Below are 20,281 nucleotides of genomic sequence, written 5' to 3'. Positions count from 1 at the left end.
TAAGTATGGAGAAGAAAACATCCTTTAGAATGATTCTTGAAGAACATGAAGTGGAGAGAAGAAAACAGTAGTAAACGAAAGCAGAATGGTCAGAGAAAGATTAATTATCAAGAGTAAAGAGCTCTAAGAGACAGTCAATCTCATCAAAACTGTTAGAAGGAAGGGGTTATGAAGAGAGTAAGGCAGAAGAATGGCAATGAAAGCATTAAGTGTTGGCACTAAAAGCAGCGAAATTCCAGAGAAGAAACTGAGGCAGCAGGCATCAAAAGCAAAACAGAATTTGCTACCTCTTCTCCATTCTATAATAGTGCCTGCTCGTTTCTCTTTTGCTGAACACGCGTTAATTAATTAGTTCAATTTATTTATGGTCTAGTCTTTGCACTAAAATATGAATTCACTGAGGACAGGGCTATGTCTTAATCTTTTTATTTCTAGCACCTAGCATGGTGCCACAGTACATGCTGAAGTATGGTGTGTACTTCACAAGAACTTGCTGAAGGACCAAATGGCTCTCCATTTTACTCAGGATAAAAACCATGCGATAGCATGGATGGCCTTACACTGCCTGGCCACCTTCCCACTTTATCTCTCTGCTCTGAGTTCTACTACTCCCTTTCACTTATACTTACTCTAGCCAGACTGGCCTCTTTGACGTTTCTTAAACTTACAGGGTATGCTGGTGTCTTGAGGCCTTTGTGTTGGCTGTTTTCTCTGTCCAAACATTGTCTCTCTCTGGATGTTTCTCCCCAAGATATATTGACAGGTTAACTCCCTCTCCTCCTTCAAATCTCACTTCCTCAAGGTCTACTCTGACCACTCTATTTTAAATCTGCACCCCACCCCCCAACTCTAGTACTACTTAAAATTTTTTTTTCACATACCCACCACTTTTTCATACAATACATAGTTTGCTTAGTGATGTTTATTGTTTGATGTCTGTCTCCCTCCACTAGAATGTGAGCTCCACAAAGGTAGGGATCTTTGTTTTGCTCACTGATGCATGACCCAAGCACCCTGAATGGTGCCTGGCCCAGAGTCTGCTCAATAAATAAACACATGAGTCACAGTGACAGACAGAAAATGAGAGTCTGCCAGAAGGTGTGGTGATACTTTCTCAGCACTGTGAGTATCTGAGGATATTTCAAATTCAGATACTGGAAAAATCCAGGAAAGGAAGAGTAAGCTGGTAAGAAAGAAGCGACGAAAAACACACAGACTTGCCATAGGTGTGATCAAGCACAGGTGGCCTTGGTGAAGAAAGTAGGGATAGGGGAAGTAGAAAAATAAATGAACATCTGTATATGAGAAAGTTTGAAAAGCTAAGACCTGATGCTCTCAGTCTTTTCCATCAAGTAGAATGCAATATCAAAACTCCAAAAAGAACTGGTAATTTTATTTAAGAACTACAAATAGGAAGTAGCTTTGTAATTTAGCTTATTAAAAGGAGAAATAAAAAGTTGCCAACTGTTTACCGTTTTTATATATATGTGAACTTTGTGATATCAAATGCTACAAAAATAAAAGTTCCTTCTTATCTGGAAGAGATACTAAAAATTATAAATCAAGAATGGAATCATTAAAATGTCTAGTGGTGACTTTTAATCCTTATTGAAAATTATTTGAAGAGGTAATATCCAATACAATAAAGATAGAAAGAACTTCCACTGAGAAAAACTGGCTTGATTTTGATGTATATTACTTCTCACAGTTTTATTTCCTAAGAAAAGTCCATTTTGGAACATTAGTTAAGCGTAATTATGGAAGTTTATAATGTGATTATGCCATTAGGTGATGAGCCTCTGGCTTACTACAGGAAAACAATGTAATTCTTGTCTCATTAACAAAGGGATATGGAGCTTTGACATGGGAGAGGTAAATATAAAACTCTTTTTGAGAGAGAAAGTTGCACTATCTTCTACGAAACAAATCAGTTTATTTTAATAAACTGAACATAACCTGATAATCCTAACTAAAGAAGTAATGTCACTTCAAAAAATTGTCACATTCTTCTTCATTTTCTTTTTTCTTTCTTCACGTAAATAAAAACAATGACGAGCAACAAACTACAAATGCAACAAGCCATACAGTCTCTGTGTACTCTCCACTGTCAAGAGTCACTTACCTGTTATAATAGCTACCAATGACTGCCTTTAGAGAGCCAGGCCTGTAGAGGATGCAGTACATACATGACCTCATTGGAGGTTTTGATATTGCCACTTCACAGATTAAGGAACTGAGATCCAGAGAGATTAGGTAATTTGACCAGGTAGTAAATGGCAATATTGCTGGTTTAATCCAGGTCATCTGGATACCAAAGCCTATGTTTTTCACTGAGAATCCTGTTCCTCTGGGCATCATACTAATACATTAAATTTGTTAACATTCTAAGTACAAATACACAATGTCCAGAACAATTTCAAGTGAGGCATCTCCAAGGGAAAAAAAAGTATATTTTGAGCTATAAAGCATATACTTAGCTAATATTAATACTTTGTTTCGTTTTGCTTTTGGCCGTGCCGTGCAGCATGTGGGATCTTAGTTCCTCGACCAGGGATCAAACCCGCGCCCCCTGCATTGGAAGCACAGAGTCTTAACCCCTGGACCGCCAAGGAAGTCCCCTAATACTAATACTTTGAAACAAGGGATTAGAATAAAATGGTATTTTTGATCAAGAAGAACCTTTCAATGCAGAAACTAAAATTTCTAAAATAAATAAGAGCCTCTGATATTTAAAAAATCTCAGCAGACAAAATGTGAACACATATCAATGAAAATATATTTGTACAGCAAAAATAGCAAAAAAGAGATTATCTATACAACAAATAAGATATTGGCCAAGTATTTCCCTATTTCAAGGAAATATAAAAACACATATATTATTTTGTTGATGCCCTGCATCACCCCTACAACCAAACGGGGAAAAATCAACGATAAAGCAGCGCACTTTCTGTATAACCCATGTATTCACAGGGAACAGGTTACATAACCATTAAACTCTTTTATCTGATCAATCGTGCTGCAGTTACAGAACTTTATACTCTCACAAAATAACATCCTATTTATAACACTACGCCTGCAGCCAACCCTTTTGGTTGACTGACTCATCTAAGCCATCCCCAACCTCTTTCCTCCCTTTTACCCACTTCCACTCCTAGTCTCCTCTACAGAGAGATGTGACACTGTTTCGCTCTATAGATGTAAGCCAAAGTCTGTTGGAGAGCTCTGAGAAAGCTTTTGTTTTCCTGCAAAGACAGACATTCCAGCAACTTCCCTTTCCCCTCTTCCATACTATCCTTCAGATATGACAAGAGGAGCAGTGGCAGCCATCTCATGACCATGATGGAAAGGCCAAGAGGACCACAAAGATACGGACATACCACTAAACCACCGATCAACATTAACAGATACCTGCCTCTAGACTATAAGTGAGAAAAATAAACTTCCATTTATTTAAGCCACTGTTAGTCAGATATTCCATTATTTTTAGACAAAAGCATTCTTGATCAAACATACAACTTTCAGGCTAACAAGAATATGGTTTAGAAGCTGGTCAGTTGTCTGATGTGTTCATTCATTCATTTGTTTACATGGTTAAATGCCTACTTTACATCAGGATTTAGTACTAGGTTTTGGGGAGAGAAAGTTGAATATGGCTTTTAGTTTGAGACACTCACACTCAATACAAGAGGGAGATGTGTAAATAAGACAAGTGTGATAAATGCTCTAACAGAGCATGAACAAACTTCAATGATAGCACAAAGAGGAACCATGAGATTTTTTTCTTTTTGTTGTTTCAAAAGTCAAAGTCTAGGTTTAAGTCAGAAAAATATAAGACTGGCCAGAACCAGTCCTGTTCTGTCCTCTTCAAATGACAAACTGAAGACAGGAGAGTCTAAGAGGAAAGGAAGAACATTAGACACTGTTGAGGGTTTCTGATAAGGGCCCTCATCTACCCTCTCTGGTATTGCAAGATTAGCTACAAATACAGATAAAGGAGTACAACTACAGAGCCCCTAGAAAACCTGGAGGGTATAGGAACAGAGAAAACCTATCACTTCCTGTCTGGAACCCTGGGAAGAAGCAGCCTCACAGGTACTGTCCACACCATCATGGCACAGGAAGTGCAAAGAAGCACTCTTGCCTCTGTTTTCTGGAGCAGAGTGGGCCTGGGACAACGACTAGCTGGGCAATTTCACAGTGCACACGCCTTATGGGGCCTCCATACTGCCAGCGGAAGCATCTTCCTAAAATAAGGTTCTGATGGTCTCACTTCCTACTCAAAATTCTTCAGCTTAGATACACAGAGCCCTTCATTATCAGGATCTGCCTACCAATTTAGCTTTGGCTCATTCATCCCTCACGCACAATTGAGCGGTACAAAACAACTCAAGATTCTTTCATACATTATGTAGTCTATACACATCTATCTGGTCTTGGCATATAATAACAAAAGCTAAAGCACTTACTATGGATTAGTCATTGTTGTAGGCAGTTATATACAACACATTTAATTGTCACAACTACCCTGTGAAGTAGGAAATATTACGACCACTTTATAGATGAGAAAACAGAGGTACAAGAGGTTTCTAGTAAATGGAAGAAGTTGGATTTGAATCTAGAGAGTCTGGGTCTAGAGTCCACTCTCTTAAACCACTGTGCTACACTGCCTTAACATACAGGTCTCTGTACTCAGAATGCCCTTCACCCTCAGCTCCCTTACGGACTCCCATACATCTTTCCAGAATGAACTTAAATGTCTCCTTCCTTAACCGTAAAGCCGTTCCTCAGCAGAACTAACCTTCACCCTCTGCCATCCTCTTCCATGTTGTACATTATCACACCATATTGCAGAGATTTGTTGACATGTGTGTCTCTTCACTAGACTGAAGTCCTGGAGGACAGGAACTACCTAATTTATCATTATATCCCTCTCATTAGTCACAATGCCTGCCATAGCAAGCATTCACTAAACATTTACTGAATTGAATGAATTTCAATAGAGGTAATGCCTATTTTTATTCAAAAACATTTCAACTTGTCCACACAGCCCAAGAGTGGCCTTACTCTTTATCCACTCAGTTTTACCAATAAAGAATTCCATATACTGATGGTTCCCAACTTGTGATGGTTTGACTTACAATTTTACAACTTCATGATGGTGCAAAAGCAATCCACATTCAGTAGAAATTGTACTTGGAATTTGGATCTTGTCGCAGCTAGTGACAGGCAGTACACACTCCCCGTGATGCTGATGCTGGGCAGCAGTGAGCGGCAGCTCCCAGGCAGCCGCGCCATCACCAGGGTAAACAACCACCGTGCTTACAACCGTTCTGTACCCAGACAACACTTGTTTTTCACTTTCAGTATTTATAAATTACATGAGATATTCAACACTTTACTATAAAATAGGCTTTGTGTCAGATGATTTTGCCCAACTGTAGGCTAATGTAGGTGTTCTGAGCCCTTATAAGGTAGGCTAGGCTAAGCTATGATGTTCGGTGGGTTAGGTGTATTAAATGCATTTTTGACTTGCCATAGTCAACTTCCCATGGGGTTACTGGACATAACCCCACTGTAAGTGGAGGAAGATCTGTACTCATTTCTAAAAACTGGTAAAAAGGTTTTTTTAAATTATCCTGAGAATCTATTAGTGGCTCCCAAAACCCATACACTGTGTCTGAAATCCGACTCAGTGTGGATTTCAAAATGTATCATAACCCGACTCCTAGAAAATCTGTCCCCCAAACTACCTTCCACTAGTAATAAATAGGTTGCAAACCAGAACTTGGTGAAGAACTAAGGAAGATCTCAGCAGAGCAAGAAAACAAAGAGTATGATTTCCGTAATTCTGACCCTTTAAATTAAAAAAATCAGTTAAAAACTGCTACATAGACTTGCTGCAGCACTAATGAAACTCTCTGAATCAGTGGACTGTTATCAAGACTAACTTCACATCTTTTGTTTCCTCTAATTCTCATTCACTTCCAGCCTCCAGAACCATGAGAAATAAATGTCTGTTGTTTATAAGCTACCAAATCTGTGGTATTTTGTTACAGCAGCCTGAATGTACTAAGATAAACTCTTAAAACTGTCCCTGGCTGACTGCTCAGTAAATTCTGGCTACCGTTACCAACAACAGCATCAGTGGCTCCCTCTGTTCCCCTCAGTAATTTCCTCCATCCATCTAAATCTAGGCAACTTTCAGCTCAAAATAATCATTTCTAAGAAGTCTCCCTTAACTATATAGACTTTTTTTCATAAAAGCTAATTAACATCTTTTCATTAAAAGTTAATTAACTACGTAAGGTATTTATCTTCCCTTACCAAGTAAAGTATAAATTATCTCAACATGAAACACATATTCTATTATTTTTATATTGCTCAAAGATCTTAACACCAAGCATGTACAGAGGCACACAGTGAATATCTGTAGAAGCAGTTAATACAATCCACACACAGTTGATGGCTTATTTGCTATCTTAGAAAATGTTAAAGAGAAACATAAATTATAACCATGAGGCTTTTTAGACTGTCTTTAATAATGATCAACATATACAACCTAAAGGCAAGAGAGAAAAAAAAAAGTTTCTTGATTTAATTTTCAGACTTGCTACAAGAATGCCCATTCTCAAGAGACAAGTACATTCCTGTACATAATTGGAATCACTGGCAGAAGCAAAGCAGAACAGAATGATACGGAAAAAAAAAAATTAAGACCTCCCTCTCTCTAATCTGGAAGTAATTAACAAGAAACTCAAAAGAAGTTAACATTTTACTTTGGCAATATGCTGAACAAACTGATCTTTCAGTACACTTGAATTTGGAATCTGCTTCAATTCAAAATTAACTGAGTGACTTCTATCTTTATATAAATCCCACCATCTCTTGCAGCATTTTTAATCTCTATCACTCATTCAGGCAGTCAGCCATATAACACTTTTCACTCTTCATTTTACTATTTCATGTGTATATATCTTATCTTCAGCACAGGTTACAGGTTCTTTCTTAATAAAGCATGGATCTTGATTTCTACTTTTTTGAATTACCTCCAGTATCTGGTAAAATGTTTTGCACATAGTGGACCCTCAAATATTTGTTCTAACTGAACAAATAAACTTACAGTATATACTCCTGGGTGAGTAATAATTTAGTCAAATCTCCAGCCACTACATAACTGAGTGCCTATGTACACCGGCACTTTACATATACCACTTAATCTACTCAACCCTTTGAAGTAGCTATAATCTTTTTTTTACAAATTGGGAAACTTTAAAGGTTTCAAAGAGCTTAAGAAATTTTCCAAGATCCTTACAACTAGTAAAAAGTGAAACTGTGATTTCAATCCATGTTTGATTTCTAACTACTTCTCTTCCCATTAAGCCATATTGCTTCTCTAAAATGATGAGCACCCTTCAAAGCCATGGTTGAGGGGCATAGTATGATACTGACATTCCTCTCAAATTTCAGTGAGAGAATAAAGTAGGTTTAGGTTGGTGAAATGGTACTGAGTTTTTTCTTGAATTTTTGAATTTTATTTTATTTTTTATACAGCAGGTCCTTATTAGTCATCCATTTTATACACATCAGTGTATACATGTCAATCCCAATCGCCCAATTCAGCACAACCCCCCCCCCACCCCCCCCCCCGCCGCTTTCCCCCCTTGGTGTCCATATGTTTGTCCTCTACATCTGTGTCTCAATTTCTGCCCTGCAAACTGGTTCATCTGTACCATTTTTCTAGGTTCCACATATATGCGTTAATATACGATATTTGTTTTTCTCTTTCTGACTTACTTCACTCTGTATGACAGTCTCTAGATCCATCCACGTCTCAACAAATGACCAAATTTCGTTCCTTTTTATGGCTGAGTAATATTCCATTGTATATATGTACCACAACTTCTTTATCCATTCATCTGTCGATGGGCATTTAGGTTGCTTCCATGACCTGGCTGCAATGAACATTGGGGTGCATGCGTCTTTTTGAATTATCGTTTTCTCTGGGTATATGCCCAGTAGTGGGATTGTTGGATCATATGGTAATTCTATTTTTAGTTTTTGAAGGAACCTCCATACTCTTCTTTACAGTGGCTGTATCAGTTTACATTCCCACCAACAGTGCAAGAGGGTTCCCTTTCCTCCACACCCTCTCCAGCATTTGTTGTTTTCAGATTTTCTGATGATGCCCATTCAAACTGGTGTGAGGTGATAATTCATTGTAGTTTTGATTTGCATTTCTCTAATAATTAGTGATGTTGAGCAGCTTTTCATGTGCTTCTTGGCCATCTGTATGTCTTCTTTGGAGAAATGTCTATTTAGGTCTTCTGCCCACTTTTGGATTAGGGTGTTTGTTTCTTTAATATTGAGCTGCGTGAGCTGTTTATATATTTTGGAGATTAATCCTTTCTCTGTTGATTCGTTTGCAAATATTTTCTCCCATTCTGAGAGTTGTCTTTTTATGTTTATGGTTTCCTTTGCTGTGCAAAAGCTTTGAAGTTTCATTAGGTCCCATTTGTTTATTCTTCTTTTTATTTCCATTACTCTAGGAGGTGGATCAAAAAAGATCTTGCTGTGATTTATGTCAAAGAGTGTTCTTCCTATGTTTTCCTCTAAGAATTTTATAGTGTCCGGTCTTACATTTAGGTTTCGAATCCATTTTGAGTTTATTTTTGTGTATGGTGTTAGAGAGTATTCTAATTTCATTCTTTTACATGTAGCTGTCCAGTTTTCCCAGCACCACTTATTGAAGAGACTGTCTTTTCTCCATTGTATATCCTTGCCTCCTTTGTCATAGATTAGTTGACCATAGGTGTGTGGGTTTATCTCTGGGCTTTCTATCTTGTTGCATTTATCTATGTTTCTGTTTTTGTGCCAGTACCATATTGTCTTGATTACTGTAGCTTTGTAGTATAGTCAGAAGTCAGGGAGTCTGATTCCTCCAGATCCGTTTTGTTCCCTCAAGACTGCTTTGGCTATTCGGGGTCTTTTGTGTCTCCATACAAATTTTAAGATGATTTGTTCTAGTTCTGTAAAAAATACCATTGGTAATTTGATAGGGATTGCATTGAATCTGTAGATTGCTTTGGGTAGTATAGTCATTTTCACAATATTGATTCTTCCAATCCAAGAACATGGTATTTCTCTCCATCTGTTGGTATCATCTTTAATTTCTTTCATCAGTGTCTTATAGTTTCCTGCATACAGGTCTTTTGTCTCTCTGGGCAGGTCTATTCCTAGGTATTTTATTCTTTTTGTTGCAATGGTAAATGGGAGTGTTTCCTTAATTTCTCTTTCAGATTTTTCATCATCAGTGTATAGGAATGCAAGAGATTTCTGTGCATTAATTTTGTATCCTGCAACTTTACCAAATTCATTGACCAGCTCTAGTAGTTTTCTGGTGGCATCTTTAGGATTCTCTATGTATAGTACCATGTCATCTGCAAACAGTGACAGTTTTACTTCTTCTGTTCCAATTTGTATTCCTTTTATTTCTTTTTCTTCTCTGATTGCTGTGGGTAGGACTTCCAAAACTATGTTGAATAATAGTGGTGAGAGTGGACATCCTTGTCTTGTTCCTGATCTTAGAGGAAATGCTTTCAGTTTTTTCACCATTGAGAATGATGTCTGCTGTGTGTTTGTCGTATATGGCCTTTACTATGTTGAGGTAGGTTCCACCATGCCCACTTTCTGGAGAGTTTTTATCATAAATGGGTGTTGTATTTTGTCAAAAGCTTTTTCTGCATCTATTGAGATGATCATATGGTTTTTATTCTTCAATTTGTTAATATGGTGTATGACATTGATTGATTTGCGTATATTGAAGAATCCTTGCATCCCTGGGATAAATTTCACTTGATCATGGTGTATGATCCTTTTAATGTGTTGTTGGATTCTGTTTGCTAGTATTTTGTCGAGGAGTTTTGCATCTATATTCATCAGAGATATTGGTCTGTAATTTTCTTTTTTTGTAGTATCTCTGTCTGGTTTTGGTATCAGGGTGATGGTGGCCTCACAGAATGAGTTCGGGAGTGTTCCTTCCTCTGCAATTTTTTAGAAGAGTTTGAGAAGGATGGGTGTTAGCTCTTCTCTAAATGTTTGATAGAATTCACCTGTGAAGCCATCTGGTCCTGGACTTTTGTTTGTTGGAAGATTTTTAATCACAGTTTCAATTTCATTACTTGTGATTGGTCTGTTCATATTTTCTATTTCTTCCTGCTTCAGTCTTGGAAAGTTATACCTTTCTAAGAATTTGTCCATTTCTTCCAGGTTGTCCATTTTATTGGCATAGAGTTGCTTGTAGTAGTCTCTTAGGATGCTTTGTATTTCTGTGGTGTCTGTTGTAACTTCTCCTTTTTCATTTCTAATTTTATTGATTTGAGTCCTCTCCCTCTTTTTCTTGATGAGTCTGGCTAATGGCTTATCAATTTTGTTTATCTTCTCAAAGAACCAGCTTTTAGTTTTATTGATCTTTGTTATTGTTTTCTTTGTTTCTATTTCATTTATTTCTGCTCTGATCTTTATGATTTCTTTCCTTCTGCTAACTTTGGGTTTTGTTTGTTCTCCTTTCTCTAGTTCCTTTAGGTGCACGGCTAGATTGTTTATTTGAGATTTTTCTTGTTTCTTGAGGTAGGCTTGTATAGCTATAAACTTCCCTCTTAGAACTGCTTTGCTGCATCCCATAGGTTTTGGATCATCGTGTTTTCATTGTCATTTGTCTCTAGGTATGTTTTGATTTCCTCTTTGATTTCTTCAGTGATCTCTTGGTTATTTAGTAACGTATTGTTTAGCCTTCATGTGTTCGTGTTTCTCGCATTTTTTCCCCTGTAATTCATTTCTAATCTCATAGCGTTGTGGTCAGAAAAGGTGCTTGATATGATTTCAATTTTCTTAAATTTACTGAGGCTTGTCACCCAAGATGTGATCTATCCTGGAGAATGTTCCGTGCGCACTTGAGAAGAAAGTGTAATCTGCTGTTTGGGGATGGAATGTCCTATAAATATCAATTAAATCTATCTGGTCTATTGTGTCATTTAAAGCTTCTGTTTCCTTATGTATTTTCATCTTGGATAATCTGTCCATTGGTGTAAGTGAGGTGTCAAAGTCCCCCACTATTATTGTGTTACTGTCGATTTCCTCTTTTACAGCTGTTAGCAGTTGCCTTATGTATTGAGGTGCTCCTATGTTGGGTGCATATATATTTATAATTGTTATATCTTCTTCTTGGATTGATCCCTTGATCATTATGTAGTGTCCTTCCTTGTCTCTTGTAACATTCTTTATTTTAAAGTCTGTTTTATCTGATATGAGTATTGCTACTCCAGCTTTCTTTTGATTTCCATTTGCATGGAATATCTTTTTCCATCCCCTCATTTTCAGTCTGTATGTGTCCCTAGGTCTGAAGTGGGTCTCTTGTGGACAGCAGATGTATGAATCTTGTTTTTGTATCCATTCAGCGAGTCTGTGTCCTTTGGTTGGAGCATTTAATCCATTCATGTTTAAGGTAATTATCGATATGTATGTTCCTATGACCATTTTCTTAATTGTTTTGGGGTTTTTTTGTAGGTCCTTTTCTTCTCTTGTGTTTCCCACTTAGAGAAGTTCCTTTAGCATTTGTTGTAGAGCTGGTTTGGTGGTGCTGAATTCTCTTAGCTTTTGCTTGTCTGTAAAGCTTTTGATTTCTCCATCAAATCTAAATGAGATCCTTGCCGGGTAGAGTAATCTTGGTTGTAGGTTCTTCCCTTTCATCACTTTAAGTATATCATGCCACTCCCTTCTGGCTTGTAGAATTTCTGCTGAGAAATCAGCTGTTAACCTTATGGGAGTTCCCCTGTATGTTATTTGTTGTTTTTCTCTTGCTGATTTCAATAATTTTTGTTTGTCTTTAATTTTTGCCAATTTGATTCCTATGTGTCTTGGCATGTTTCTCCTTGGGTTTATCCTGTATGGGACTCTCTGCACTTCCTGGACTTGGGTGGCTATTTCCTTTCCCATGTTAGGGAAGTTTTCAGCTATAATCTCTTCAAAGATTTTCTCGGGTCCTTTCTCTCTCTCTTCTCCTTCTGGGACCCCTATGATGCGAATGTTGTTGTGTTTAATGTTGTCCCAGAGGTCTCTTAGGCTGTCTTCATTTCTTTTCATTCTTTTTTTTATTCTGTTCCGCAGCAGTGAATTCCACCATTCTGTCTTCCAGGTCACTTATCTGTTCTTCTGCCTCAGTTATTCTGCTATTGATTCCTTCTAGTGTATTTTTCATTTCAGTTATTGTATTGTTCATCTCTGTTTGTTTGTTCTTTAATTCTTCTAGGTCTTTGTTAAACATTTCTTGCATCTTCTCGATCTCTGCCTCCATTCTTTTTCCGAGGTCCTGGATTATCTTCACTATCGTTGTTCTGAATTCTTTTTCTGGAAGGTTGCCTATCTCCACTTCATTTAGTTGTTTTTCTGGGGTTTATCTCGTTCCTTCATGTGGTACATAGCCCTCTGCCTTTTCATCTTGTCTATCTTTCTGTGAATGTGGTTTGTGTTCCACAGGCTGCAGGACTGTAGTTCTTCCTGCTTCTCGGTACTGAGTTTTTGTGTGTGTGTGTTTTTTTTTAATATTTATAGCAAATGCCAAATGATATAAATCTTTTATGAACGACACATCAAAATCTCACTCTGCAGTGCTGAGAACAGAAGGTATAGGACCTACTGCCTATGACTTGAACTGTGACTTCTGAGCAAGTGTGTGAGATTAAGCTTTGACCTCCAGCTTTTAAATGGGGCTGTGAGGATAGGAGTATGTCACAAAGCACACTGGAAGCCAACTCTTAGACCAGTAGGGAAAGGAGTATATTGACAGTAACTAATCAGAACATCTTATCCCTCATTCAGAATAAATAAACAGTGATATTAAGTTCACTTATTAAAAAGATTCACTACCCTAGCAAGAATCTCTTGCTTACTTTTTATGCCAAACTCCTTCACTTGCTAAATAGAGATTACGTTAAATCCAGAGGCGAAGAAATGAAATGCGTACATTTGGCCAGATTATCTCTGGTTTAAGTCAAAAAAGAAATGCTTAATCAGCACCTGTTATGGCTAGTTTCAGGCATGAATAACTGTCTGGAAGAAGGTAAGAAACCATACCAGAAACACCAACCATAAAGAAACAAGTTAATAAACTGGACTTCCCTAAAACTTAAAACTTCAACTCTCCTAAACACAGTTAAGAAAATGAAAAAACGAATCACTGACTGGGAGAAAACATTTGGAAAGCATTTATCTGATAAAGGATTTGTACCCAGAACGTGCAAAGAACTATCTAAACGTAATAGTAAAAACAAACATATAGGGCTTCCCTGGTGGTGCAGTGGTTGAGAATCTGCCTGCCAATGCAGGGGACACGGGTTCGAGCCCTGGTCTGGGAAGATCCCACATGCCGCAGAGCAGCTAGGCCCGTGAGCCACAATTACTGAGCCTGCACGTCTTGAGCCTGTGCTCCGTAGCGGGAGAGGCCACGAAAGTGAGAGGCCCGTGCATCGCGATGAAGAGTGGCCCCCGCTTGCCACAACTAGAGAAAGTCCTCACACAGAAACGAAGACCCAACACAGCCATAAATAAAATAAATAAATAAGTTAATTAATTAATTAAAAAAAAAAAACAAACATATAGGTTTAAAAAAAGGCAAAAGATCTGTATAGAGACACTTCATCAATGAAGATATATGGATGACAAACGAACACATGCAAAATACTCAACATTGTTAGTCACCGGGGGAAATGGAAACTAAAACCACAAGATATCACTACATACTTATTAGAATGGGTATCATACCAAGTATTAATGAGGATGTGGAGAGACCAGAACTCTCATACACTGTTGGTAGGAATCTAAAATGGCACAGGCACTTTGGAAAACAGTCTTGGCAATCTCTTAAAAAGTTATATACACACCTACCATATGATCCAGCCATTCCGTCCCTAGGTATTTACACAATATAAATGAAAACATATGTTCATACAAAGACATATACGAATATTCATAGAAGCTTTATTTATAATAACTCCAAACTAAAACAAACAAAACCCCCAAATGTCCATCAACAGGTAAACAACTGTTGTATATCTATACAACAAAATACCACTCAGCAATAAAAATGCATGAGTAACATATACAGCAACATGGATACATCTTAGTTATGCTAAGTATAAGAAGCCAGGAAATAGAGTATATACTGCATGATTCCCTTAATATAAAATTCTAGGAAATATAAACTAATGTATAATGGCAGAAGGCAAATCAGTGGTTGCCTGGGGATGGGGGCAAGGGAAGCAGTGTGTGTGTGTGTGTGTGTGTGTGTGTGTGTGTGTGTGTGTGTGTGTGTGTTGGGGGTGGGGGAGGGCAGTGGGCAGGAGACAAAGATTAAAAAGGGGAATGAAGAAAATTTTAGGGGTGATGGGTATGTTCCTTATCTTGATGGTGGTGATTGTTCCATGGATGTATATATATGTCAAAACTTATCAGTATATAAACTTTAAATATGAGCAATTTTGGTATGTCAATTATTCCTCAATAAAGCTATTTTTCAAAAAATAATCAAAAAGATAAGATTTATACATTTGGGAAGTAAAAAGAATGAAAAATCTGTGATACGTATCCTTTAAGATGGTCCCAATGATCCTTGCCTCTTGGTATTTATGCCCATGTATAATCTTTCCTTGAATGTGAACTAAATTTAATGATTTGTTGCTAGGGAATGGAATGAGGCAGAGGTGATAGGATGTCATTTCCAAGATTAAGATACAAAAAACCCTGTGGCTTCTGTCTTGGACTCTCCACACACATTTCCTCTGAGGAAAGGCAGCTGCCACATTGTGAGCTGTCCTATGGAGAAGCCCATGATATAAGGAATGAGGGAGGCAGCTGGCTAAAAGCTATCAAGGAATTAAGGCCATCAGTCCAATAACCTTCCAGGAACTGAAGACCTCAGCCCCATAGCCTGTAGGGAACTAAATCCAATAACCATTAAGATTGAGTTCAGAAGTAAATCTTCTCCCAGATGAGCCTTCTGATGAGAATGCGGTCCTGGCCAACAGTTTGACTACAGCCTCATGTGAGACTCTGAGCCTAACTAAACTACAGCCTCATGTGAGACTTTGAGCCTAACTAAACCTGATCCACAGAAACTGTGAGATACAAATGTTTGTTTCTTTAAGCCATGAAGTTTTGGGGTATGCAGTTCTGTTCCAGCAATAGATAACTAATATAAGATCTAAGTCACATTTATATAAAAAAAGTCTTCAAAGCAAATTTATCCATTTTGGATATATACTTTTAGAATACAAAGAGAGTATTTGACTAAAACTACATTAAATGGGGGCTTAATTTTCTTATGCAATATGAAGTCCAGAGGTAAGGCAGTCCAAGGCTAGTGCAGTGTGTCAAAATGCCACCAGAGACCCAAGCCCTTTTAATCCAGGCCCGGCCATTCTTAGGGAACGTCTTCATCCTAACACTTGTTACCTTAGTGTCACAATATGATCTCATGTCCATATCACAGAAAAGAAGAAGGGGTTTTGCCTTATCAGGAAAGTGAACATTTTCTCAGAAACCTCAAGCTAGTCTTCCACTTACATCTCATTCATCAAAAGTGTTTCCCACTGCCATTCTTAGATGCAAGGGAATCTGGGAAGATAAACATTTTTTAGCAAGACACACTGCTCCCTCAGCATAGTAAATGTTTTGTTAGTAATGAAGAAGGGGGCAATGTTTATTAGACAGGCAACCAGCAGTATTTGCCAAAGTCATACATTTTATTTATGGTAAAACTAAAAATATTGCAGGAGTTTATAGAAGGGCAAGAACACAGTAAGCTATGGGAGCTTGAGAAGGTTTCTGAGGGGAGATGTTTAGAACTGGCTAGGGAGAAAGGAAAGACAAGAGAATTCTCAAAGGGGATAAAAGCAAGAACAAAAAATCATGAAGACAGGAAAATGTAACAAGGCCTAAAAATAAATTACCCTGTATAAAGCTTTTAATTGCATAACTAAGTTTAAAAAAAAATCCTAAGTGATGAATATGCATGTTGTTTCCTAGCAAGGAAAAAAAATGCATCATCATAGATATGCAACAAGCTCCTACTGTATAGCACAGGGAACTATATTCAATATCTTATAATAAACTGTAATGGAAAAGAATCTGAAAAAGAATACACACACACACACACACACACACACACACAAACACACATATAACTGAATCACTTTGCTGTACACCTGAAACTAACACAACATTATAAATCAATGATACTCTAATAATAATTTTAAAAATGCAGCATCATGTTTAAGAGATGAGACATGGGCAAAGGATCTGAATGGGCATTTCTCTAAGGAAGATATACAAATGGCCAGTAAACATATGAAAAGATGCTCATGATTAGTCATAAGGGAAATGAAAGTCATAACCATAATGAGATACCACTTCAAACCCACTAGGATGGTTGGAATCAAAAAGTCAGGTAACAACAAGTTTTGGTGAGGATGTGATGAAACTGGAACCCTCATACACTACTGGTAGGAATGCAAAATGGTGCAGCCACTTTAGAAAACAGTCTGGAAGTTCTTCAATCAATGAAATATAATGTTATCATATGACCCAGAAATTCCCAAGAGAAATAAAAACATATGTCCACATAAAAACTTGTACATGAAATTTTATAGCAGCATTATTCATAACAGTCAAAAGGTGGAAATAACATAAATGGCCATCAATTGATGAGGAGACAAACAAAATGTGGTATATCCAAATAATGGAATATTATTTGGCCGTAAAAAGGAATGAAATACGGATACATATTACAGCATGGATGAACCATGAAAACATTATGCTAAATGAAAGAAGCAAGTCAAGAAAGACACATATTATGTGATTCCATTCATATGAAATGTCCAGAACAAGGAAATCTAGAGACAGAAAGTAAATTAGTGGTTGCCTAGGGCTGAGGGGGTGTAGGTGGGCTGTTATGACCTTGGTTCAAACCACCATTACTTCATAGCTGGATGATTCCAAGAACTTAACTACCTGGTTTCCTGCTTCCATTCTTTGTTCGCTAATGGATTCGAAATGCCTAGAACAGTATCTGGCACACAGAGGAAAGTAAGTATCCAATAAATCTGTTGTTGTTATTTTGACTTCAAATCCTGTGTTCTTTTTCAGTTTTTTCTCTTGATTTATTTTGTGGGTATGTATCTATCATGGGAGCATCCAAACCCCCTTCCTATTTTGGCGAATTGCAGGCACCAAAAGGAGGCAGCTACCTCCCACCATAGAAACTAGAAACCCCAATTATTTACTTCCCCAGTTCCCCTGATAACTAGAGTGTGGGCACATGGCCAAGGCTTGGCTAGTCTCATGTACCTCCAGAATTGTGAGCTGGTACAGAAGTTTCTTGGTGGTTTTTTATTTGTTTGTTTTATTTTGGTGGCAACAACATCTGGTTCTTCAGCCAGGAGTGCCAGTGGAGTTATCTTCTGAGGTCAGCAATGTCAACAGAGTTCGGTGCAGTGTTTGACGCACCAGTATCCTCATCAGAAAGGCTTCATGGTGTGTTCTGGCTGTGTATCTTCCCTCAGTTCCTGCCTACTTTTAGAACTGTGTGTCCACCCTTCCCCATGATTCTGCAAGTCTATCTTATATCTTTCAATAAATTTCTTTTCTGCTAATGTCAGCCAGAGTTAGTTTGTGTTGCTTGTAATTAAGAACACTGACTGAAAGAAGACTCCCCATAAAGTTGAACCTTCTTAAACCCAGGAGCATCATTTTAAAAAGTGGTGTTTCAGGAGGATTTTCCTGTGAAGAAACACAATCTCATATAACCTCTAAACAGAGAGAAATTAATTTACTTCACTATTGTTGATTAACTTTTCCTGTTCTTGTTATCTTCCAGAAAAATCGGGATTCTTTCTCCCTTCACCCCAAAACAAGTCCACAGCCCCTTTCCCTAAAGTTTCATTCCTTGCCTATATAGTAGTCCCTTCATCTGTGGTTTCAGATTCCACGGTTTCAGTTACCTGTGGTCAATCACAGTCTGAGAATATTAGATGGAAAACTCCAGAAATAAACAATTCATAAGTTTTAAATTGCATGCCATTCTGAGCAGCATGATGAAACGTTGCACCTTCCTGCTTCATACCACATGGGACGTGAGTCATCCCTTTGTCCAGTGTATCCTGCCCATTAGTCACTTAGTAGCCACCTTGGTTATGGGGTTATTGTCATGGTACCACAATGCATGTTAAAAATTTAACAGAAGCCACTAAATGAAAGAGGATTAAGTAAAACAAATTTCTTTCTTACAAAGCAAATCTATTATTTTAAATTGTGGTGGCGTACCTGAGATTCCAGAACCTCCAGCTTACGTTTCCTGGCGTGAAGAGCTTTACTTGGAAAAGCCCAATAATAATTAGATGTTCCAATTCTCTCACAGTCAACCATACCATCATCAACCAAGCTCTGAAGGACTTCTTTTACTGACATAGCAGCTAGGAGAGATAATTTTTTAAAGACTTCATATTAAGACACATCATAAATCAAATTAAAAGGCCAATAACTGGGGAAACACTTGCAATAAATATTACAGATTGAGTCAGTAAGTTAATAAATAAGGAGCTTTTAAAAATAATAACAAAAGAAGACAAATACTCCAACAGAAAAATAAAATACATCAATGGGCATCTATAAAATATGTATGGTCAGGGACTTCCCTGGTGGTCCAGTGGTAAAGAATCCGCCTTCCAATGCAGGGGGGATGCGGGTTCAATCCCTGGTTGGGGAACTAAGATCCCACATGCCGGGGGCAACTAAGCCCGTGCCACAACTACTGAGTTCGCGCGCCTCAACTAGAGAGCCTGCGTGCCGCAAACTAGAGCACACGCGCCCTGAAGCCCACGCACCACAACTAGAGAGAGAAAACCTGCACGCCACACTAGAGAGAAGCCCACGTGCCACAACGAAGAGCCCACATGCTGCAACTAAGACCCGACACAGCCAAAAAAATAAATAAATTAAATAAATATTTTTTAAAATGTACGATATTTGTAATAATATCGTCAATAAACAAGAAAAATGTTCAAACCCACTAATAATTGAAGAAATGCAAAATAAAGCATGAGATACAATTTCTTGACTACCAAATTTAAAACACTAAAAATTGTAATAAAGGGTTCAGGGAAATGGGTACTCTCAACATGGGTGGAAAAATGTATCAATATGTACCTAAAACCTTAGGTCTATGCATATCTCTTATACAGAAATTTCACTTTTATAAATTCAGCTAAAGAAAATAATGATGGATATGTATAAGGATGCTTGTCAAAGCACTGTTTTCAATAGCAAAACCCTAGAAATCAGTACAATAATGGGACTCAAAAGTATTCTTTTTGTAATGATATACAATGCATTCATTAAATTTACGTTATAAAATATTTAATGGCCTGGATATATATACATCCAAAATGTAATATATAGAAAAGTAAGTTAAAAGACAGTATGCACTTATGTGACAGTAGTTATCTTGAATTAAGGTTAAGAGGCAATTCTTATTTCCTTCTTTTTGCTTATTTTTCGTATTTTTTTCCAACAATGAACATGTATTACCTTTCTTGCTAAGGAAACTAAAACAAAACTACTAGGTAAAATTAAACAATAAATACATAAATATATTGGATGTTATGGTTAGGGGTAAGATTAAATATCAGAAAAGAGTTTTTAAAATAGCATGTAAAAATACAAAGTCATATTTCACAAATGTTTGAAATTATAAACCATTCTTACTTTCTATTAAGTAAAACTATACCAAGAAATTATCCGTATTTTAAAGTCCATTTTAATTTTTCCTAGAGCAGATCCCCCAATTTAATAAAATTTATTAGTTAAAGATTTAATAAATAAAAAAATAAAGTCTACACCAAATGCAAAACATTCAACCTCATTTATAAAGAAGTACAAACTGAAATGAAATGTCAAAGAATTCTAAAAATGAAAATAGTTCTGAGAAACAAACTTGGGTATAATAGCCTTTCCTGAAGGCAATTTGAGAACACACATAAAAAGCCTAAAACTAGACAAGTCTCTTTTTCTATTCTATTTCTGGGGACATTTCCTAATGAAGTAATATGAGATGTGGAAAAAAGTTTACAGCAGGGGGAGAGGAAGGGGTGAATAGGTGGAGGAGCACAGAGGATTTTTAGGGCAGTGAAAATATGCTGTATGATACCATAATGACACCATAATGATGGATCCA

The 20,281-nt window shown here is 37.3% G+C and overlaps 1 protein-coding gene across 9 annotated transcripts in view; it reads right to left on the bottom strand.

Annotated features, from left to right (window-relative positions):
- The window catches only part of TRIM2 (tripartite motif containing 2), a 193,769-nt gene that overhangs the window by 46,926 nt on the left and 126,562 nt on the right, over positions 1–20,281 (bottom strand). For all 9 annotated transcript variants that reach the window (XM_082391519.1, XM_082391520.1, XM_082391510.1 and 6 more), the window contains one exon: positions 18,373–18,521. In XM_082391519.1, coding sequence (XP_082247645.1) covers positions 18,373–18,521 — 149 coding nt within the window. The remainder of the gene's footprint in view (positions 1–18,372; positions 18,522–20,281) is intronic.

Source organism: Balaenoptera borealis (assembly GCF_965194805.1).
Source record: "Balaenoptera borealis genome assembly, chromosome: 4".
Lineage (NCBI taxonomy): Eukaryota > Metazoa > Chordata > Mammalia > Artiodactyla > Balaenopteridae > Balaenoptera > Balaenoptera borealis.
Note: the sequence above shows the minus strand (reverse complement) of the source record. Positions and strands in the feature narration are given on the sequence as shown.